Source organism: Daktulosphaira vitifoliae, unplaced genomic scaffold (assembly GCF_025091365.1).
Source record: "Daktulosphaira vitifoliae isolate Bord-2020 unplaced genomic scaffold, ASM2509136v1 Scaffold_1, whole genome shotgun sequence".
Classification (NCBI taxonomy): domain Eukaryota; kingdom Metazoa; phylum Arthropoda; class Insecta; order Hemiptera; family Phylloxeridae; genus Daktulosphaira; species Daktulosphaira vitifoliae.
In genome coordinates, this window is record NW_026099572.1 from 11732084 (window position 1) to 11756216 (window position 24133).

At 27.7% G+C, this 24133-nt stretch overlaps 2 protein-coding genes across 5 annotated transcripts in view; one reads left to right on the plus strand and one right to left on the minus strand.

Annotated features, from left to right (window-relative positions):
• LOC126893563 (histone-lysine N-methyltransferase, H3 lysine-79 specific) overlaps nucleotides 1-18507 on the plus strand; it is a 54621-nt gene extending 36114 nt beyond the window's left edge. The window contains exons 1-17 of one of the 4 annotated variants that reach the window (XR_007701214.1): nucleotides 104-462; nucleotides 1247-1287; nucleotides 9058-9132; nucleotides 9224-9287; nucleotides 11046-11180; nucleotides 11244-11429; nucleotides 11528-11795; nucleotides 11868-11974; nucleotides 12505-12555; nucleotides 12698-12911; nucleotides 12980-13497; nucleotides 13735-13944; nucleotides 14015-14644; nucleotides 14705-15042; nucleotides 15100-15302; nucleotides 15785-15891; nucleotides 17880-17975. Coding sequence is in view for 3 of the 4 variants with exons in the window: in XM_050663885.1 (XP_050519842.1) it covers nucleotides 385-462; nucleotides 1247-1287; nucleotides 9058-9132; nucleotides 9224-9287; nucleotides 11046-11180; nucleotides 11244-11429; nucleotides 11528-11795; nucleotides 11868-11974; nucleotides 12505-12555; nucleotides 12698-12911; nucleotides 12980-13497; nucleotides 13735-13944; nucleotides 14015-14644; nucleotides 14705-15042; nucleotides 15100-15302; nucleotides 17880-18271 (3510 nt within the window). In the remaining variant the exon portion in view is untranslated. Of the gene's footprint in view, nucleotides 1-103; nucleotides 463-1246; nucleotides 1288-9057; nucleotides 9133-9223; nucleotides 9288-11045; nucleotides 11181-11243; nucleotides 11430-11527; nucleotides 11796-11867; nucleotides 11975-12504; nucleotides 12556-12697; nucleotides 12912-12979; nucleotides 13498-13734; nucleotides 13945-14014; nucleotides 14645-14704; nucleotides 15043-15099; nucleotides 15303-15784; nucleotides 15896-17879 lie in introns of those variants that run through there. The other 3 variants (XM_050663887.1, XM_050663885.1, XM_050663886.1) reach the window with 3 other exon arrangements.
• A 4344-nt stretch (nucleotides 18508-22851) lies between these two features.
• On the minus strand, nucleotides 22852-23310 carry LOC126898727 (uncharacterized). Its single transcript, XM_050673066.1, has one exon. The coding sequence runs from the start codon at nucleotides 23308-23310 to the stop codon at nucleotides 22852-22854; it is 459 nt and encodes a 152-aa protein (XP_050529023.1).
• Between the last annotated feature and the right edge of the window lie 823 nt (nucleotides 23311-24133).

Genomic DNA, 24133 nt, shown 5'->3' on the forward strand with positions numbered 1-24133 from the left:
AGATCAATACTCTATTCACTTCTTCCATGACAGTGGCAAACTTCTATCGGTTTCGCCAAGAACGCATGCTCGACGAGCTCTACCGCGACGCCATCTTATGGCCAATCTGCATTTATTTGTGTTGGGTCGTACGTACGTGACGGAATCGGCTAGCGTGATGGTGGCGGAAGTGTTTGGAAAGTAGCGGAGTAGTTAATTATTTTTTGTAAAATATATTTCCCGTGTTTATTTTTTGGTTATTAGCTAAATTTTTATAGTAAAACAACCGCCACCAAATGCCGTGTTCGCCGTGTTAGTGTTAGTGTTAAATTTAGTGGCCACCGTGTGCTGTGTTCGTCGTTGCCGCGCTAAGTGCCCGTAAATCGTCATCGTTGCCTGTTTGAAATGGAATTGCGTTTACATAGTCCTGTTGGAGCTGAGCCTGTAGTATACAAATGGCCAATGATAATTGGGAGAGGATCGGTAAGTTTAAATAAAAATAAACTATCAAAATATTAGAGAGACTTGGCATTTTTTATGATATGTTTTAATATCAATGCGATGTCGTATCACTAATAATATATTTAGTTTATTTATATTACAGTCGGCACATTGCACAATAGTTTTTCCTGATAACTTGCGCCGATCTCTCATGTCTGCCCTATAGAGGCATATATTTTTGTTGCTATATTTAAACGTACTCGCGTTGTAAATATCACTATATATGCACTCTCAATTATACAATGTTGTTTTAAAGAAACTATTTGATATCTCAATGACGGTTCAACGAACTCTACCCAACAAAAAGAATTTAGATTTAGTGATATTACTAATTTTTTTCATAATTTAGTATAATTTTATGTATAAATTATTTATTAAGCATATCATTTACGTGCAGTTTGATTTATCGTTACAATCAAAAAAATTTAATTGTAGCTCATATGATTGTGAACTACTACTGATTATAGTAGTAGTTCACAAATGATTATATTATACTTAAAATTGTACCTAAAAATAACTTTTTAGCAGCTAATTTTTTTTTGTTTCCTTTAAATATTTAAATATAAAATTAATTTTTAGTTATCTACTTTTGGATTGAGAAGCACATTAATTAACAAATTGTTATAATTTATACAAATGTATGTAATATTGACTTATTATGATTTCGCAGTAAACAATTTTCGTTTAATAAAATATTATAATAACAATCATATATATCATAAAATACAATTACTGTGTTTTTATTATAATTTAATTTATGTTTTAGGACAAGCATGATGGTGCCTTGGGAATAATTGATACAATTAAGTAAGTTATTAGATTTGAATTTCAACTACGTAGTCCTTATTTTAACATTCAAATATATAATTGACTAGTAAACATGTTACATCTTAAATAACGAAATTTGACACTGAAAGTTTGCCATCTTAACTAACGTCACATTTCAAATAACTGAAAACTAATAATAGTAGTATAGTAACATTGGAATTTTATAAATACGCCAATGCTCTTTGTGCTAAAAAAATTATGCCTCCACCTGTTCATTGTGTTATAGTTTTGCGAAACAGATGTTTTATTATAACAGTTAGTCTCTTCTACAGTAAAATACTTATTTAAGAAAAATATATTTTGCTAAATTTGGTTGATGTTATTTTTGTAGAGCAAATAAACAAGATCTCGCAGTTTAATTACTGCTTGTTATTATGTACTTTAGAATTATCTATTATTTTTTATCATTACTTATCAAAAAGTAAACTGTTTTGCGCGCCATTATTTTCTAATCGGTGTCATTCATTCAATATACAGCCACAATACCGAACAACAGAAGCATTATCGTAACATAAAATAAACAAAAACGAATTTCGCATTCCCTAACTTTTCCACGCCGTTTCATGATCGTTGATAGTCGATTTAATGAATGAGAATTTCTATATACGATTCCCTATGCCGATTACTCTGTAAGCCTATAACAACATGGGTCTATTTTTGCTCAGGTATCCATCATTACCAATTTACACGGTAGACGCGGGCCAACAGTTTAGGAGGCCACGAACCGGTTGTATCATCGGTTAACGAACTCTGTTGCCGCTGCCTTGCTTATCGTTGCTCATTATCTACTCGATTGAATGTCTTGCGGTCACATCCACGAGTTTTCTCTCTTTATATCTTCCGCACAGTTCTTCACTATTATTCTATTCACGATTTCGGCATTGTGTATTATTTCTCTGGCTGGTTACTCTTGAAGTTTTCTTTCGTGTCCGTTTCCCTTCTACCGCTCTGTCGAAAGTTTTGCAGGCCACGTGGTGGCGCGGAAGTTACATGATGCGTCTTCATACCGCCACACGTCATTGTAAACAAGACATGTGTGCTCGTCCTATAAAACGTATTTTATTTTTGGGGTAAAAATCTGCTACCTCCCGCAGATGCCTGCGTAGTCTTAAATATGCTGTCGCAGTCTCTGTGTGTATATTTTTTCCGGAGACCCCTCTCTTTTTTTTTTAATGTTACCGCCACAGTTGTCGACTGGTCGACGACGGTATAGGAGAGCGATGACCGTCCACGCTTGAGGCCAATAACACGGCTGGCATCTTCAAGGACGCGCTCTAGCGTACTGTTTGGCGGTTTCCACCGCAGCGACCCGGTTCGTGAATAAGAATTATTGGAAAATAACATAAGATTCTTCCATTGTCTGATCCTCCGAGAGTAAATAGTATTAAGACCGGAATAAAACTAGAACCCCTCAAACACACCGGGTGACGGTATTCGCCTTGTGACCGGTTTTTATCGTTTTGACGGTTATTACATCTACCAAAACGTAATCCAAATATTTTATATCCTCTTTTTTTTTTTTAAATTAAAGAATTCATGATGAAATTTTATGTATTATAACACAAGAGTTTGTATGTTATGATTTTTTTTTTTGCATTTATTTAAAAGTTCAATATACATTTAAATTCATTTTCGCTAAATTGAATTTAACATAAATATGCATTGATACGGAATTGCACTTCGAAACTTGTTTATTGATTATTTCTGCTGTTATTTAAAAATGTTTTCCTATAACCGCAATAATTACAATAAATCATTTTATAATCGTGGCGTCGTATTACTTAAATTGTTGGTGTAAATTTCCTTTAAGTAGCTTATGTTCACAAATATTTTAAGGTCACGTTTTGAACAATTCAACATTAATTTTGTTACTTTTGTTAACTTTTTACTTTTTAATGTGATTTTGTAAACTTAAGTTTAGAGTTTTTATTTTTAATTTTTTATTTATTCACTGATGAAAAATCATAAACCATAATAACTAAAATTCATATGTGTCAGATCATTTTAATTGAATCACATTTAAAAATATTTTGATTTTGCTTTGGTGACGTTTTTTTTTTTTTTTTCTAATGAAGAATATATCATAAAAAATGTCCATTTTCTTTACTAAACGGATAATATTGAACATTGATGTAAATTAGGAAGTTGCTAGTCATTTTTTTTTCCGCTTTGATTTTTCATTAATGACCTCTACAAAAAGTAAAAGTAATCTATGACATGCCTAACATGGAAATTTTCATCATGTATAAATAAAAACAAAACAAATGTTGAGTATTGTGACAATTTTTAATCGCTATACGATACTGTTATTGTTCGGGTATTCTTCTGTGGTATGGTGAGAAATTTGCACAATAGGGCCATAAAACTTAAATTGTTAAAATACTCATTTTTAATTTGATCCAGCGTTTATTTTAATTGTTGAATAATTATTTTTCACCGTGCTGAAAACTCAGTTTTATAATTTTTAGTGGTACGTGTATAATATTATAGTTCTTTGTTACTTGTCATAATAATTGTTCTATGTGTACAAATATCTTGTGTCAGCGATTTTCATTTCTATAGGAAAAAATTTATTGCGAACGTGTTGTAAAATTCTTAATGGCTTACTTCATATTAATATTCTGTTCCTAGGCACATGTTTTGCATGTAAAGCTTATGACTATAAATACATATTAACCTGACACCTATGATCACTCGCAACACTTAAGACGTTGCAACGTTTCTGTGTCACATTGTTATATTCAAAGCGATAAAATTCTTAAAACGGGCGTTTTATGATTAGAGATGGTCAGGTTAGAGACATCGTTGCTGTTGGAAATGTTACTCAATCGACCGACTAGTTGGACTAGTAGCTAACAATAATTATTATTACTAACGCTTCGCGCCGACAATTACAACGTAGTTTCTATTGACTGGCATTGTTGTAATATTATTTACCGTTGTGGTTTTCACCCAGCCCGTATGACTATACATTGTGTCATACTTCGTGTTAGTATTGTGTCCACGATTTTTTTTTTTTTTTGGCGTTTCCTTTTTCTTACAACTTGTGCATTATCTCATTCCGACAAATAGAATTGGCATGCGAACGTCTTGGTATATTTGTTACTAATGTAAAAAAATGTAATAATAATTTAACTTGCCAATCGTTCTTTAATCGGGTTAGGTTAATTGTTGGGTGTCGCCTAAAATGTATTTTTCGAATTTTAACCTAACAAGAATTTTCAGTCGGCGAGCGTTTCCTTATTGCAATCATGTGTTGTTATTTGACTTTTGCTAGTGAAAAAATGAGTAAGAATATTCCGTAAAAACTTTTCTATTGCGCATAATGAAACCGTTATTCAGAACAACCGGCAGTGTCAACAACTCATTTTACTTAATGATATACATGTATACATCTTAACGTGTACGTTTTCCTACTACGATTTCTACTAGCAAGGAGAGAGGAGGTGGTACATCTTCTTGCTGTCGTAGCGTACAAGTGGCACCTGTATGCAGCGACCGAAGCATGGTCACGTGCAGACCACGGTGAGTGCATGAGAGAGAGAGAGTGATGACCAACTAAAACCGGTTTGCAGCGTGTGTTTGATTGCATAACGGTTTATGTTGGTAACAACAACGTGGACGTCGTGAGTTGTACTACCGGATGGCCTGGACTGAACCCGCGGTGTAAGATGCGGAGGCGTCCGAGTTTTGTTTTAGCCGCGCGTAGGGAGGAAACACCGCGAGTGAAACCGTTTGTGTTGTGCGCCCGAGAGAAAGGAAATCACGAGGTCACGCGCCGAGCTTACGGAGGATAAGCGTTGCCGCCGCCGCCGCCGTCCCCGTTCTCATTCACATTATCGATCCACTGTGCCCGCGGAAGTATGTATAGACTTTGGTGTGCTGCTGGTGTTTGTAGGCGGTCGCCAACCCCGGACAAGCGTCGTGTGGCTATACTAGTATGGGTTACGTCACACCACGCCAATATGTGTAGGGAGGTTTGTTTTGTTATTGTTCTCACTACGCATAGGGTATTTTTTATCGTCCTAGAAAAGCCTTGGTTGGGCGCAATTGCCACACGACTACGTTACCCTTCTTTTCTCAATCACTACTCGTTTAAATTCTAGCTTCAGAAATAATGTAATATTTCGGTGCGTCAATTAAAAATAATTCATTTTGAATTTCGTTTTAGCTACCATGCAAAGTTTAACTATCAACTTAACACGAATGAAGTTTTATATAACATCTTTATTAAACATATCTGGTGAAACCCGTTCTTCCGGAAAATCCATAACGTATTAAACCATTAATATCATTACCATTAGTCATTAGTCAAATTATTTGAACATTGCTAATGAATAAGTCTTCGTAAGACTATTTAGATAATTATTTTAAATGCGAATATTGTCAAATTCATTTGAAAATCAAGAGTTTTTAAATTTATTTTTGTTTTAAAGATCATACCTGGTTTATTACAAGTTAGATATGTAAAAGAAATGTGTTTTTTCATAAGGATTATCGTATTTTTATAATTTCCCCACGCATAGTTTTACTATTTAATTTTCTAATATATCCGATTCACCTGAATTTCTCATGCCCACACTGATTATATTTACTCAGAATACACAATTTGACATTAATTAAAGTGTCTTTCGCTTTGTGACGGACAATTGGTTTCAGCTTCTGCTGCTGGTGTTCAAGTGTACATTATACACTAGCTTTTTTTTTTTACATCAATATAAAAATTATTAGCTTTATATAAAATAGAGATTTTTGTTCTAGCAATTTTTTTTTTATTATAAACCCCTAATATACGGACACCCGAGCCTAATAGCATTAAAATCAAGATTGCAAAAAAAAATAATTTTTTTTTTTTAGCGTCAAAAATTTTATATTATAAACGTGTTTAAAACTAGTTTTAAACATACAATTTTAATTTTTTTCCTTCATTATATGTTAAATAACAGTATATTAGAATAAAATAATATTAAATAAACCATAAAAATTTAAGATTTATAATACGGGCCACTCGTACATCTCTTGAATATAATCGACTTAATGATTAACAGAGGGGAGCTCGGCATTTAAAATCTTCATTATCTTAAAAGTTATATTTGTCTGTATATTTAGTTATTGTTATATATATATATATATATATATTTATTTATTTATAGCAATCATGCGTGTATTGTAATCGAAGGCAGTCCTGCCAATTTTTTGGGAAGGGGGGTGTATTTAATGAATTTCGCCTAAACAGAATTTTAAATTCTAAGTAAGCACTTTTACAATAAAGGGCTTTTTTCTTCTGGTTGTCAAAATTTTTTAATAGGAGAAAAACAATAAAAAAAAAAAAGGTTTTTTTATTCTTGGCTAGTTAGGAAAAAATAAATTTTTTAACTAATATTGGAACGTAAATTTGACTAAGTTGAGTAGACATAATAAGACTTTTTATGTTATGTATATTCCTCTATTTTTCCAAAATATTTTTTACTAATTTATTGTTTTTTCCCATACTTTCAATACATCTTCTCTAGTCATAAATGAACCTTACTCCTTTTTCTTGATCACTAACTATTAGTTTTGTTTGAAAGCTCTATTGATTACAATCGTAGTGCCTTTTATTCTAGTCATCGAGATCCTTCGGGTTCTACTTAAGATAACAACAGACTTTTTTGTTCATAACTCCTATGTCATGTATAAATGGAAAGTCGAATCAAAATGCAATTGATTTTTATTGAGTTAACGACTTTGGTTGGGGGTGACTCACCGCTCACTACACGACAGCATCTGATTGTCATTTAGATTAACCAATTTAATAGAAAATAGAAAATGTAAACAAAAATACAACAAGCAACACAAGTTATCCTAATATTATAAAAATTTAATTAAACTTAAATTTTTGATGTTAAAAGTTTTAACATTTAACTTATAATAAAAGTATCAATGTATTATCGTGATCAAATCACGGTAAAAAAACTTTCCGTTTTACTAATGATATTATTACATAAATATTACTATTATAATATTATTTTTTGTATTTTGTTAATATTTTTGTTCAAACGTTTTATATGTTTGTGATAAAATGTCAAAAGACACGTTTTAAACATTTTGTAATCCTTATTACAATAACCCCAATACCTTAATATTATGTTCGTTAATTTAATCAAGTAGATAATTTTATGATGAATTTTTTCGAATTATCCATCATAGTTCTGCATTATATTGTCTTTAACATGACACAGTTTTATTCTTTTTAATATTATTTCCACAGATATGTTTGTTATTACATCCAGAAACCTAATTGATTAATTAATTGTAGTAGATCTTAATATTATTCATATGATCGGTAAAAAAACTACATCATTATACGAATAGATTTTAACGAAATTTTAATACATTAAAAAAGAACATAATGTACGAGTATTATTATTTTTTTTTAATTATTTATTTTAGAGCTTATTTTAAATATATGAATGTTTCTTTAACTTTTAGCAGTTTCAACTAAAAATCACATCATTTTTACTATGGCCTTAAGACTCGCAAAGACCCTATTGATCATATTTAATAGGATGTGAAAAAGAGGGAAGAGGGTATATTTTTATATAATAATAGAATAGTAGGGAAAAATTAGCATTTTGTTTTCACCCTCGTAATGTTTTACAACTATGCCAGTGTGGTGGCATACATTCCCATCCACCTACACCGACCCCTTTTTATTCAGAAAATTCTTATTAAATAATCTGTGACCTTTTTATTATTTGACGTTAACAGTTTAATTGCTTTGTTATAAGTAATTATCCTTAACATAATAATTATTAAAATGATGATTTGTTTGCCTACCACGCGTTTCCGATTGTACCTATGTGTTAACCTGTTCGCCACGCCTTCCGGGTTTCTGTCGTGTATTTATTATCCAATGTCATATACGGAACACCTGTTGCATGTAAGTTAAAGGAATTTCCCATACCGTAATTTATAATATGTACACTATAGTATTAGCTAACATTGCGATGTTTTGAAACCTATAGAAGCGTATTTACAGTGTGTACTCAACGTCCTTGTGCAATTTTTTATTCGCCATAGATGGCACGCCCAAAGCCCATGCAGAAAATGTACAATTAAATAATCAGACTTTTCATATAAAATTATAATAAATATTAAGATCACATTTTTTAGTTTTAAAAATGAATGTTGTTGAGCTGTGCCAAGTTTACATGTAATAAAATTTGTAAGTTTGTCTCTTCGTGTTTTACTAATAAATAATTAAATTGACCGCTTGCTAATGGATGGCTAGTCTATGTAAAAAAAAAAAAAAAAAAAAAAAAANAAAAAAGAATCATTTACGTTTTCTTCATTGATAATGTGCTGATTAATAAATAAAAAACTATAAATTAAGCTTTTTATAATTTATCTAAATATAGTTGGCTTTTAGAGATGTATTTTTCTATAATAAAATTTGAATGTTGGGATTTTATCGGTTGGTAGTTCTTGTTACTAATAAGTAAAAAAAATGTCTATTGCAGACCTTGGCCTCATTTCACTATATCTGTAAGTGCATTTGAATGCAATCAAGTTCACCGTCTCTATTGCACCATAATATAAACAAAAATAATAAAAATTATGTCAAACACGTAGAACAATGGTGCTGTAATCATATTATTTATTTTTAGTTTTTTTTTTTTGTATTTGATATATCTTTACAATTTAGAAATAGTAAAATAAATCTTTATTTTATCTAGTAACATTTAATTTATATTTTTGTTTCTGCAGATGGGTATGCGACGATTTCCCTGATATGAAAATTCCATTGGAGAATAACATCCTGTGCGACTACGATACAAAATCGTAAGTTACTTAGCCATAATTTATTATTTGATTTTATTGTAGACTAGAACGAATCGATATCCTTACTTTTTTGTCGTTATTACATTTTTAGGTATGAAAGCATGAAGTCCCTGTGTGACAGGTTCAACAAGGCTATCGACAGTATGGTGCAAATGGTAAATATTGTAAAGACTATCGATTATTTTGTTGTATTTAACGTTGAAAGGGTTATATATTATATTATTAGTATTCAAATGGAGGTTGCCTTTTGTTGTTGCGTTAGACATCAACGACCAAAAAAAGGGGATTTGAGATACTGGAAAAAGGCCTACGTGACCTCATCCCCATACAAGCCCCACGACGGGTGTATATTTCGCTTTAGTGATCGTATACTAAACTGGGATTGCTGTGCAACAGCATATAACCTAATGCAATATATTACATATCATTGTTATGATTATTACAACGTTGCCAATATGTGTATCTTATTTTAGTAGTAATATCGAATGATCGACAATTGTTACATATGGTTAAGTTTTCTTTTATTTAGCGTTGAAACAAAGTACATTATTAATTAGCTTTTGAAAGCTTATTCTTTTACGCTAAAATATTTTAAATGAACTTTTCCTGTAAATTATTAATCAAGCGTATATTAACTTAATTAGTAGAGAATCTTATCTATCAAAACATTTAATTATACTACAACTTATAGTTATTATTAAACAATAAACAGCTGCCCCCGTTTCTTCCATCTGCTGTAATATGTATCCCAGCATTTTCCTTTTACAGTATTACGATATTTACAACCTGTATATATGATATATTTTAGTAATGATATCACCTGCCTTTTTTCAAACAGATGTTCTCTGATATTTGAGGCTTTTTTTTTGTCTTATAAATACTTTTAATGAACACTTTCACGCAAAAAAATATATAGTTATTTTAACCTCAAATACGTTTGTAATCATACACAATTACGCGTATATTTTTACAGAGTATAGTATTGATTTTAATTATATTTACGGGGTTAAAATTACACTACTTTATAACGTTAATATGACAAGGAACTTTCTCGTTTTGAGAATATTAGTTGTAATTAAACTTAAATTAAAATTAATCTAAATCTATAAGAATTTAAACCAAGAGACTTTAATTTTTATTATAACTTTTAATAATTCTTATTTTAAAATGTATCAATATTCAACATAATTTATTCAATTCAAAGGTCCGGTGTAATAACGTAAATTCAAAAAGACTCAACTCGATCCGTAAATATTTAACATCATTGATTGTAGTTTAAGCAACTTCAATATTTTTTGTGTAAACCCTAAATTGAAGATGTTTGTGTGTTTTTTCATTCGATATCTATATTGTAAAGGTGGATAATCACTTTTTCAACTATGTATATTCCTCTTCCTTTCAGCTGTTATACAGATTGCTCAAGCTTTAGATTATCAAATAACAAAATAAATACTTTAATCTTTTTTTTTTTTAATTTCAAGATATACGAATGTATACATGCATATTTGTAGTATTTTTACATAGTATACACTGTATACTTTATACAAATAACTTAACAGCGTATTTCACTCAAAACACCTATGACGCCTATTTATATACAATTCATTACATATAATCAAGATCACATTTAAACAATTTGTGTCCCCGGGCATTAATTTTTCAGTAGCCTTCCACCTCAAACAAGTAAACAAATTAAAATAAACATTTTTTTTTTTTTAATTTCATCGCAGTATATTTTCTTAATTAAGAATCAATTTTTCATTTTTTTATTAATTGATATAATTTTTTTTTAGCATGTGATTACTTATCACATTATACACTGATGCATCAAATAGATACCTAACTTAAAATTTTAATGTGTTTAAAAATTAGTTCACAGTAGTGTTTTATATGAACAATTTTTTTTTTTGTAGAATAAAGGAACTTCGTTACAAAAATTTAGTAGGAAGGCATCCAGAGGACTACTTCGTCATATTATACAACAAGTGTACAATGTTTCTGTCAGTGACCCTGATAAATTAAATCAATATGAACCCTTTTCTCCAGAAGTATAAAAATATAAAATAAATAAAATACATTTGATTCTAAGTTTGTAATTTTTTTCATTGTAGGTTTACGGAGAAACATCATATGATCTTATTTGTCAAATGATTGATTTAATTAATATTACAGAGGAAGATATTTTTATTGATCTTGGATCAGGTGTTGGTCAAATAGTTTTACAAATGGCCGCATCAACTCAATGTAAAATTTGCTGGGGTGTTGAAAAAGCTGATGTTCCATCATCCTACTCTGCAGTAATAATCATTAAAATTATTTAATATTTTGTTATTCAATTTGCTTGTTTAATATTAAATGTCTGTATCACAAATAATTTTTGCTCTGCTTTCTTTAGTTTATGCATACAAACTTTCAAAAATGGATGTCTTGGTATGGAAAACAGTATGGCGAGTATAAGCTTATCAAAGGAGATTTCCTAAGTGAAGAACATAGAGAGAAAATAACTAATGCATCTATTGTCTTTGTTAATAATTATGCTTTTGGACCACAAGTTGATCATGCTTTAAAAGAACGTTTTGCTGATCTTAAAGATGGTGCTAGAATAGTTTCATCAAGATCATTCTGTCCACTTAATTTTCGAATGTCTGAGCGAAACCTAAGTGGTAAATTAATTTAATATATCATTTGTGGAATTTTTAATTAAATATTATTACTGTTTTATTTTAATTGATTAGATATTGGAACAATTATGCATGTATCAGCTATGGAACCAATAACTGGATCAGTGTCTTGGACTTGTAACCCTGTGAAGTACTATCTGCATGTTATAGATCGAACAAAGGTAAATACATTTAATAATTAAAGTATGAAGAAAATTATTTTATATAACAAAAAATCATTATTACCATTATTTTTATTTTATTTTTTAAGCATTTTGTGTTATTTTATCAAAACTTTGAATATAAACAAAATAAAATATTAATATATACAGAACTTTCTTTGTGTAGCAAAGATGGTTCTTAATAATTGTTTAAATAACAAAAATTGAAATGCAATATTTTAATCATGATTGTATGATTATTTTATGCTTGTAGATTAAGATTCAATATTTTAAAATAATAATTTACTAGAATTAAACTTCAAATTAATTAATACAATTAACTATTGTGTATTTCGATTTTATTGGTAAATTAAGTTATTTCACAATATCTAACATATTTAAATTTTTTAATTTACTATTATTACATTTCATTTATTTATTTATTCAATCATTCTTGTGATTTTGTAAAGTTTATACTGTAAAAAATAATTTTATTTTGAATTTTTTTAATTGAAATTTCAAACATTTTTTTTTTTTATTATTGTCAACAGCTTGAACGATACTTTACTCAAAATAAGCTTCCTGTTTCAAAGTCAACAAGGGTAATTAGATAGAGAATTATTATCAATAAAATAAATATTGAATTTTTAATATTTATTTTACTTTATTAAAAAACAAAATTGCCTATATGGATAATTGAGTATTGGACATTTAATTTGTTAATTTTTGTGAATATGTTAATAGGTAAATGGAGAAAAACAGAAAACTATTGCTAATAATAATATTAATAGCTCTTCAGATGACACAGATTCAATGTTGAGTAATATGAATGGTGATAGTGTTGATGGTAGTACCACAATAAGTTTAGCATCAGAAAAAACAAAAATCACTAATAACCGAGAATCTTGGTCTGATTTAGGAGGACATAATAGTGAAGGAGATAATGAAAATGTTTCTGGTAGATAATCAATTTATTGTTATTAACGTTTATATATTCTCTCTTTTACTATCTTTTTTTTATTTTAGATAATCATAATAGAGCTAGTAGAAAAGTCATGAAGCGCAATACACCTCGTCGTAGCCGTAGTTTTAAGACTAATACTAATTCATTACATAACCGATCACATTCTGAAGCTACTCCTATTGTGAGGGATGTAGAGAAAAATAATAATACTAAAGGAAAGCGCACTACTTCAAAAGCTCGTAAACAAAAAACAAAACGCAAAGCTCCCAAACGCCATGTTAAAATTTCAGCCTCTTTAAACTTATTGCATAGTGAAACTGTTCTTAGCACTACTCCTGAAGTTTCAATGAGTATAAAAGAACCTCCTAAAGGATGTATTGATCATACATTAACTTCCATTACTGGTGTTGGTGCTGGGTATGCTGCTACTCATACTGAACTGCCTCCACCTGATGGTGATATTCCATATTCTTTACAATTACTCTTGGATGATTATAAACAAGGTTTCATGAATATGATAAATATGTTTAAAACTAAAAAGTTTAAAGAAGATGTTGAAGCACAAATCAAAGTTGAAAAGGTACTTATTGGATTTACAAAGTTATAGGTGTAAATGATTGGTTTATGATAAGTTATAATTGGTGTTAATCCCTTTATCCTTGAATATGTTTACCTTTTACTAAATGTTTTACTCAGTAAATACCTTCTATTATTTTTTTTTTTCTAATATCTTTTCATTTCTTTGCCTTTTACAACTTTAATGTATGTTTTAGAAAATAATTTTAACTATAAATTAAATTTTTTATCATTTTTCTAGGAAAAGAAACAAAACTTAAGCATGAAAATTAATCAAATTAAGAAACAAGTAGATCATTTGATTAAAGATAGTTGTAGTCTTTTGAAAACTCGCATGAAAGAATTAGATATTGTACCGACAAATACTACAGGAGATGTGTTAACAGCAGCTAAAGTTATTGTGTTAAGACACAAAGATTTACAAACTAAAGTTGCTAAAGTAAAAAATGAGGTGAACGCAATTATAAAAAAAATAATTATAAATCCTTAAATTTTATTTTATTTTTTTTTTTTTCAACTAGACTAATGTTTTGGAGAATCAATACTGGGATTTCTACTGTAGAAGAGCTGCTGAAGTGAATGCTATTGGAACACCAAGTTCTTTAGTTATACAGCAGTCAGAAAATTTAACTGATCATGAAGTTATCACCCAAAAGATATTAATGACAGAACTCATGGAAAATAGAAAAAGAAAACATTCTCTATCTAAAACAATTGAATCAGTAAAAAATGAAATTGATAGCTTAGAAAAACAAAATGTTTCAAACAAATATAATTCTACTATGAACAATCAAATGACAAATAACAAAAAATCAAGAATTCGTTCACAAGATTGGCCTGATGTTCCAGATATAGCTAAAATTGATGAAAAAAATCCAGAAATTTTAGCTCAAAAGATTTTGGAAACTGGTCGTCAAATTGAGGCTAGAAAAATTGTTGAAAATGGTAAGCATATAGAAACAGCAGCAAGATATCAACGATCGACTAAAATCTTCAACAGACATTCATCTGATACACCACTCAAAGTGCCTTTCTATGATGAACATGTTAAAGATCTCATTACCAGTGCTCTTAATGAACCATCATCTAAAAGTCCAGATTACAGTGTTGTATCTCCAGCCAAAGTTGCTCTTAGAAGACATTTATCACAAGTAAAACTTATTTGAAATTTTAATTAGTAAACATTAATTTATGACATTTTTGTATCCTAGGAAAAAATTTCTCCAAATCCATCTGTACAGCAAAATATGATTGCTAGAACAATTGGTGATGTTTTAAATAATGAAATTGAAAGATGCTTAGAAATGGATCGGCAAAATCGTACTTTAGAAATAAGCAATCAGTCAATTATTAATGCTGTTGTTCCATTATCTATGCATAATAATAGAACCAAAGATAATATGATTAGTAATCAACCATCAGAAAAACATCGGTCTTTTATGTACATACCTTTACCTAAAGCTGATCTAAAACCATACCAAGAATCGTTATTTAATGATGACACTCCCCCTCCAATTTTGACCACTCTTAAAGAAGAACCTGTTGAAGGGTAATATTAAGATAATATGTTTAAAATTATATAAATTAATAAAATAATTATCTATAGTTTGGCTGCATCACTACATGATCGGCTACTAGATAATGATGGCGAAGATAGCAATGGAGATGAAGGACTGTCGTTTAAAGAAGAAAAGACTGAATCCGATACACAGTCAGCACATAGGATACTCAAACGAAGTTCTCAATCACCCGGTCCTATTCCATCAAAAAAACTGACACCGATGTCAGATAGACTTCCCTCTGAAGAAGGTATTATTCTAGATTCAAGTATTATATTTCACACTTAGATTAGGTTTTGGCGTGAAATTTTATTCCGTTTTCATATTAGACTCCCATGTAGTTTTTTTCTTCAAGTTGCCTGATTGGTTTAATGTCATTTAGCTTGGCTTAACCATAAAATTAAAATATTTTGGATATATCTATCTAAGTGAATTGTTTTCTTTATTTGATTTAAACTTTTGGTGGTGGCCATTTGATGAAGAAACACAATTCACTGAATTTCCAATTAATAACTTTTAATTATAAATTTCATTTTCATTTCTATTATTTTAATTTATTTTTTTTACCCATTTTATTGTAGAGTTATATTAAGAATCTATTTAATAACTTAGAATATTGAAAGTATATAATTATCTTATATTATATTAGAAAATACTATTATTAATAATGTTCACTTATTGCATGTTTTGCTGGTTTTTGTTGCTTGTCACGCTTATTAATTTCTATTTTAGGATTTAATACTTGTACTCTAAAGTATGTCACCAGAAGTATTATTTAGCTGTATAAATAGAGGCTCTAGCTGGCCTAATGGAATTGGAATACCTAGTAAAATACTAAGGTGAGTGCACTGCATTGTGTTGTGCAATACACACTATTATAAATAAAATAATTGGCATGTGTCTATTAACAATAATAAATGATAAATATTTAATATGAATTATGGTTTATGGCGCATGGGCAAATATTTATCCATAAATTGAAAATCTTTATTTGTTTTTCAAGGGCTATTTTCTATTTTAATAAAGATTAAAAGTAAAATGATCTCACATGTCATGTGAAATAATAAATTCATTAAAAATAATACTTCAATTCATGCTGTGTAATTAAATTACAATAGTTGTATACTTGGTAATTTAGTTACTATGATAGGTGAATTGATTTTTTTTTTTTTTTAATTTTACTAGGTATTCATTCTACAGAAATTATATAGATTATTTTACCATCAATTTATTATACATATATATTATTATTATTATTAATTATTAAACATCTATATTATATATAGGAGTATTATAGATATTGATAAAATACAAAGTTATTTTAAAGTAATTACAAAACTAACAGTCAGTAAAAGGATACTAAATTATCTATTGTATAGCATAAACAAATTAGATAGATATTTTTATTTATGTATGCCTCTTTATAGTTTTGCAGCTATATTTAATTATTTGCGTATTCTCTTTGTTTTTGATAATGTAGTATACACTAATATGCATGTTCATGATAATATTATAGTAGTAAAAAATTTTAAATACTAAGAAATTAGAAATAACACTGTATTTATAAAAAAAAATTGATTTTTAACAAATTTAAATGCTTTTTAAATTAAAAGTATTTAAAGAGGACGCCTCATGCATTTTTAATGATTTTACTTTTATTTGTTGAACAATTAAAATACAATGTAATAGATACTTCACAAAATTCTAAAGAAATTTCACTTAAAATTACATAAATTCAACATCATTAATAATTAATTTTAAAAATATCAATCTAAACTATAATATTTAAGTTTCTATTTATCATTTTTTATCATTTTAATTGTTGACTATTGCTATTTGATTTCTGCAAAAAAAAAATTATACCATAAATAGTAAAGTACACTTTTATGAATTAATAATGATTTAATTTTTTTGAGACTCTTTGAAAATAAATAAACAATAATTTAAATAATTTGATTATATTGTAAAAATCAAAAAAAATTCCTTTCTTATCCTAAAGAACATTTTAAAAACTAAATATATGTACTATAATAAATTTAATCCATACAAACGAAATTTTTATTTTTAAATTAATAAATTGTTTAAAAATTAAAAATAGACGATTTTTTTTCTTATTAAAAATTTGACTAGTTTAAATCTAATCAATAAAGTACTATCATTTGAACACTTAATGTGGGTATAAAACAACAAGTATTTTAATGCATTTTTATCTCATTGAATATTTTTAGAATTTAATTAATCACTTGTATATTTCTTATAAAAAGACCTTTTAAAAATTATTATTAAATTGCTGACAAACTAATTAAAATAATAATTAATATTTAATTTTTTACAAAAATTAAAAATTGTTTTAGCATATTTTTGAACTTAAAAAATTATTAATCAATCTATAATTTTTCAATTGTCAGTATTTAACTCAACAAACTTTACTACATAGTATGTAATGTAAATTTTTATGTTACAAAAATATAGTGTTCTTTTAATATTTTAGTATTGTAATTTTATTTTATTATATTTATTTAAAGAGTACAGGAGAAATTGATAGTCTATTTTTTCGATTTTATGGTTTGTTTTAATATCCCATCAACAGTAATATCAAGTAATAATTTCTATTTACCGAAAAAATGTTTTAGTTTTGCTAATACAGAAACATCCATTTTTTTTTTTTAGTAACGAGATAAGAATATTTAATTATTATTATATATGATAATTATTTTTATTTTCTTGAAGAAATTTAAAGAACTCTACTATCTTTTTCTCGTGTACCCTTCATTTTTAAATTGTAAATATTTGCATTTTTAATCAATTTATTATTTATGAAATTTAGATGAAAAATGGAATGATCGTATTCGAGAAAGATTTGACAATTTGGTTACATTTGCTTCTCTTGAGTTAGACAAACGGAGGCGTAATAGTTCTGATGCAGCTGCAGCTAATACTAGTCCTGATAGTGGTATTGGACATGGTGATCCACCACCTGCCCTACAGCCACCTCCATCACCATCACCTCCTTTTTCTCCTGCTCCTCTTGATGGACCCTATAGCCCAGTACCAGCACCAACTGTAACAACACCAAATATACCATTAAGGTATCAACGTCATACAAACCACAAAAAGAAATCTTTCAGAGACAAGTATAAATCAACTTGTCCTAAAGCTAAAGCATGGGCAGCAAAATGGATGGACGCTGAAATTCAGAATACAAACAACTTTTTTTAGTAAGTATTTTCTTGGCTAGTTTAATTTTAAAATTTTATATCTGTTATAACAATTATAGTTACACCTTTAAATTCAAAAATTATATTAAAAGTCTTCTTTTTTCTTTTCATTCCTTTTAACAATATCAATATAATTTTATTAAACTATATTTCCAATTACTCACTCTCTCAACTAATTAATAATTAATTTTTTTGTTTTGTAAAGAAAAATAGTAAATTACTGTGTTGAAAAGAAATTTATTTAAAATTTTTATTAGTTCCTTTTTATGTATATTTTAACTACATAATGTACAATACAAGTAAATTTTTACTGTTGCATGTATACATTTATTTTAGGCATTATATTTATTTATATATAACATGTTTATATATATTTAATCTTTGTAAAAACTGCCTTAGCAAAATTAAATTGTTTACCAATTTTTATTTATTAAATTTATTTATTTTTTATTTTTTTGTTAATTTCTATTTGTGGATGTAAAATAATCAAATACTTTTTTCTAAGTATTGTAATATAACAATATCTATGATATTGATTTGAGTACTTAAAATTGTAAATAATACCTTTAAATATGTGTATAGCTAATAATTAAATATAGGTCCCTTACCATTTAGTACTAATGTGTTCTTTAATTGTTTTCATAAGACCATTATTTTATTAGATTTTGGCTTTTTATGTATATAATTTGTACAAAAAATAATGTCTCATTTACAATTAATCATAAATCAGAATAGTATAGCTCATCACTGCCTTCTTTGGAGGTCCCCATTAATTAATAAAATGTATAATTTGTATAGCATAATTAATTGTTTAGGTTTTTTTTTTATTTATTAGTTGTTTTTTTTTTTTTTTTTTAATGGGGGAATTTAGACTTTAAAAAAATGTAATGAAATATTTTATATTCAATTTTTCAAACTGCCACTCGTTAAAGTGTTCAAAACTAAATTGTAAACATTTTTTTTTAATGTAATAATTAGCATTCTTTTTTTTTTTTTTTGTTCCTATGTTATTGTAGTTGTCTAATTTTGTACAGAACATATTTTAGTAAACTTTTCATTGGATGTTATTTATTTCTTGTATAATATAAGCAATTGTGCTTCAAGTACAAAATTATGTTACATATACTAATAAATTTGTGGATAAATGTTAAATAAATTGTTTTAAGAACTTTTTAAAACATTTATTAATATGTATAAAATTATTTTAAACCCTAAAATAATCCATAAGTTAAAAACATTAGTTAAAAAACTACTTTGTTATAAAAGTAGGCATAATGTTTATATGTCCATGCAGCAAGCATGGACATATAAACATGACATTTAAAAGAGGAATACTAAAAATATTTTACATGTTATCGCACTATATTACTTGTTATCATACTATTTCAAAATGTGTCTGTGTATACATTTCAAATTATTACATAGAATTAATGCATAACAATAAGACTTCCATGAAAAATCCTTATATGAAGCAACACATGTCTATTACACGTAAAGGTTCAACTTTCCTTAACTACTTATTTTATGTCTATGGCAACAAGTTTGACTTGATTCATTGTTATTTTTATTTATTGATGAATATTCATCCATTATTGTTTTATTTTTTTTAGACCTAACTGAAATAAACTTTTTAAATATATGAGAATTAATATAATTCCTAAATTGTTGATTATTTTTTAATTTAATATGTTTTTATTTAAAAAAATATTCATATTACGCCTGTAATGATGACGACAAAAAAATGGATGATAATTTTCAAGAGCTATCCTTAATTGTTTTAAGGTATTCCACGAATTGTTGAGTTACTCTGCACTGCAAATAAAAGAAGTTATCTCAACTGCGTAAAACAACAAATGATTTTCTTTTTTTTTTCAATATTACATATTTAGGACTTCGTGCAACATTAAAATCCCAAAAAATTGTGAGACTTCAGCTCCTGTAGACTTAAATTTCTAGTGACGACCATGTATTTTAGGCTCTGCTTTTTAAAGAAGTCATAATTTTTATTTTTGCAGTCGCTAACAAAAATAACTAAATTTTATAATTCAGTATTTATTAATTATTAAAAGTTCAAAAAATTGATTTTAAAATCATTAATTATTTTTATATTTTCTATAGGCCCAAAAAATATACTTTTTTCAGCTCTCACAAGACCGATAATTCTCAACGATACATCAAAAGATCACAAATCATATCTAATTGAAGACATTATCCTTAAAAATTGAAAAAAAAATACCCTCGTTTCCTGTAAATGGGAGAAATACCCAAAAAATTACAATTTTTAAAATAGTAAATTACGACATTTTTTTTTTTTAAACTTCTATAATTTTTTGAAAAATAAACAAATTAAAATAAATTTTTCTTATATCAAAGCATTAGGTATTTCCCTTTCATTTGATATATATTTTTGAACATTTCCCTGCTCACAGGAAGAGTTTCAAAATGGCAATATTTTCAAAAAAAATTAAATTTTGAAAATGTTCCAGAAATACTGACATTTAAATAAAATCTTATTTAAATAAAGATCTTACATAAAAAGATTATGTAATATACTTTAATTTGAAAAAAAATTGACCTTTGGACTTGTCTTCATGATGAAAATAACTTTTAAAAAAAAGGCATTTTTATCAAAAAAATATTGATTTTATATTTTTGAACTTTATGTTACTATATCTTTTTAAGAATGTTTAGCTCAATATTATTTTTTTATAATAATTACTATATATATATATATACCTCCTACACTCGACATAAATTTCTTTTAAATGGAACTACTTCCTATTTCACATGAGGAGGGGATCAAAACTAAAAATTTATATAGAAAGTAAAATTTTTAAAATTTTCTAAAATATTAATACTTTTATAAATATCTTAAATTAAAGCTTCTATGATATACTTTATTTTNATCTTAAATTAAAGCTTCTATGATATACTTTATTTTGAAAAAAAAATTTTACTTTTAAACTAATTTTTATGGTAAAAACGAATATCAATGTAAAAGAAAAAAGTATGAAAAATTCTCGATTTTATAATTTAAATTTATAATGCTATAACTTTTTAAAAAATGTATGAATCAATTCTTTTTATATACTCCTTTCATACTTTTTTTTAAATCTGACCATTTCCTTTTATACAGATAGCGTTTAAACTTTAAACACGCCAATAGAAATTGACCTTTTTCAATGTAATTTTTGAAATGTTCCAGTAATACTGATATTTTTATATATATCTTAAATTAAGGCTTATATAATAAACTTTAATGTGAAAAAAAAAAAATTCAAATTTAGATTGTCTTCATGGTAAAAATCGCTACCGTATTCAAAAATATATTTTTGTGATAAAGTTGCCGGTCGATAACACTTGTGTCATATTTCAATTGTAGAATCTTTTTAAACACCAAAAGTTATTTAAAAATGATTACTATGATTTCTTTTTAAGTGATATATACAATAGAAATGAAAAAAAATAATAAGCTTTTCTGATAAATTTACTGTAAATAGTAATTATATAATTTCCTAACTGCATATTAAATCTAACAATACAATTTGTGTTATTCTCATAAAATTTTCTATTTAATGATTTCAATTTCAAACTTGTAAGTTAAGCTAAAAGTTATGGTAGCAAATTCAACTTTTTTTTATTGTAAACTTTCACAAGTCTTTTTATCAACTTAAAAGCACCAAAAAAAAAATAGGTTAAAAATGAGATTTTGTATTAAGTATTTTTAACATATTAAAAATAAAAATCAGTAATAATTTGAAAATAATTTTATTTTTGTTTTAATTATTATTTTATGTGTAATTAGTAATAATATAAAAAATTAGAAAAAGTCTAATTGCAGATTTAAAAACAGCATGAATTGTTGATTTAAAAAAGTATATTTTTAATTCTTGTAGTCCAAGGATTTTTTTCAGTGTCATTAATATTTAATTTAAGAATATTTATAATTTTCCTAATTTTGTAAGAGACAAACTTATCCTCAAGTAAGTCTAGGCCTTCTTTATCCCCATTAAAGTGCTTATAACAACATATCAACGCTATGACTAAATCAAAAAGAGTGTCCTTTGATTCTACACTTCAAGTGAATTTTTATTCACCATTTATTTTAGGATTTTGGAACAACATATAAGGTAAAGTTATCAGAAATACGTGAATAATTACCACTTATGAATTTACAACTATGTAATACTGGATTTCCAGCAATTTTATTGAAGCAGCCGTATACAATATCAAGTATTGAACCTAACTTAAATGAGGTTATCATTTTCTTTCAAATTTTATTTTATTTTTATTAAATACACGGGATAAGCCCTTTGAACATATATACACATTATACATATCAGTTATACATTAATTGTCAAATATGATAAATATTAAATAACAGTTATTCAGATAATTATAGGCAAAGAAGAAATGAAGGGTCAACTTTGGTATTTGACATCATACGTTTAATAGGCTCATTTTTAAGGTAATTACTGAAAGCGAAAGGAAAATAAAAAGGAGCAACAGATCGGGAATGACGTTGAGGAACTCTAAAACAAATTAAAGAAAGCAAATAGGGAGAATCATATTACCTTGCAATCAACTATTTAAGAACTTAATACCCGAGATATGTCTATGCTCAGCCAGCGTAACCAGCCCTAGTTGAGAAGCAACTGGTCCATAGTTGTGAGATTCACAAGGGATATTCAATCTAAAACTAGCATATCTCATAAATTTACGCTGAACCCTTTCAAGTCTAAGAGAATCATTGAGCTCATGCGGATCCCAAATTACGGCACCATACTCATTAATAGGGTGAACAAGTGCACAATAAAGCACCTTGTATGATAGACCTAACCGAAAATCCCTACATAATCTTAACACAAACCCTAGAGTTTTATAGATCTTACAACAAATATGCTCAATGTGGGGTCTAGGATCAAGATCACTACTAAGAATAAATCCTAGATCAGTTACAAAGTCATTAGAACATAAAATCTCAGTAGATCCGAGATGATAAACATATTTGACAGGTGACTGAAACCTGACAAAAGTCATGGACTTACATTTAGATGCATTNAACCTGACAAAAGTCATGGACTTACATTTAGATGCATTAAGGGATAGCCCTAGTAAATTAAACCACTCCGTGAACCGATCAAAATCACTGTAATAAAATCCAAGGATGACTAGGCTAAGGATGAGCTAAGCGAGAGAAAAGCTTAATATCATCTGCAAAACATAAAATCTGGCTATTAGAAAGTACACTTGATACACTGTTAATGAATAGAGAGAACAGGAGCGGAGATAAGTGACCTCCTTGAGGAACACCGGACGTAGCAGGATAGACATTTGATTTTACTCCAAGCAATTTGACCCATTGGTAACGGCAAGATAGGTAAGACGAAAACCAGGACAGGAGAGGTTCACCGGATAAGTTAAGGACCTGGATTAGGGCATTGTGATTAACTAAATCAAATGCTTTGTTGAAATCCGTGTAAATGGTATCGAAGTTAGCTTTACGAAAGTTGTAGAATGAGTGACTGCGATTACAATGAGGAGAAGACAGATTTATTGGGGGATAAATATTTAAAATATTTTGAAACAATAATGGAAGGCTGACAAGCACATAGTTTGCATTAAGATTATTTGTAAAATTTAATTTCCTATTTTGAAACACGCCTGTTCATAACTAAGGCGTTTTACTATGTTTATTTTTTGTGTACCTTCATAGATAAACAAGTATGAATGTGATTAGAAACTTTGTGTAATAGTGGGGATTAGAGTTGATGGAAAATTTAGGGACGGCCTAAAAGACGGACCGTCCGCCACGGACTTCCAAAAACTTCCAGAAATTTCCAATATATTCCAAAAAATTCCA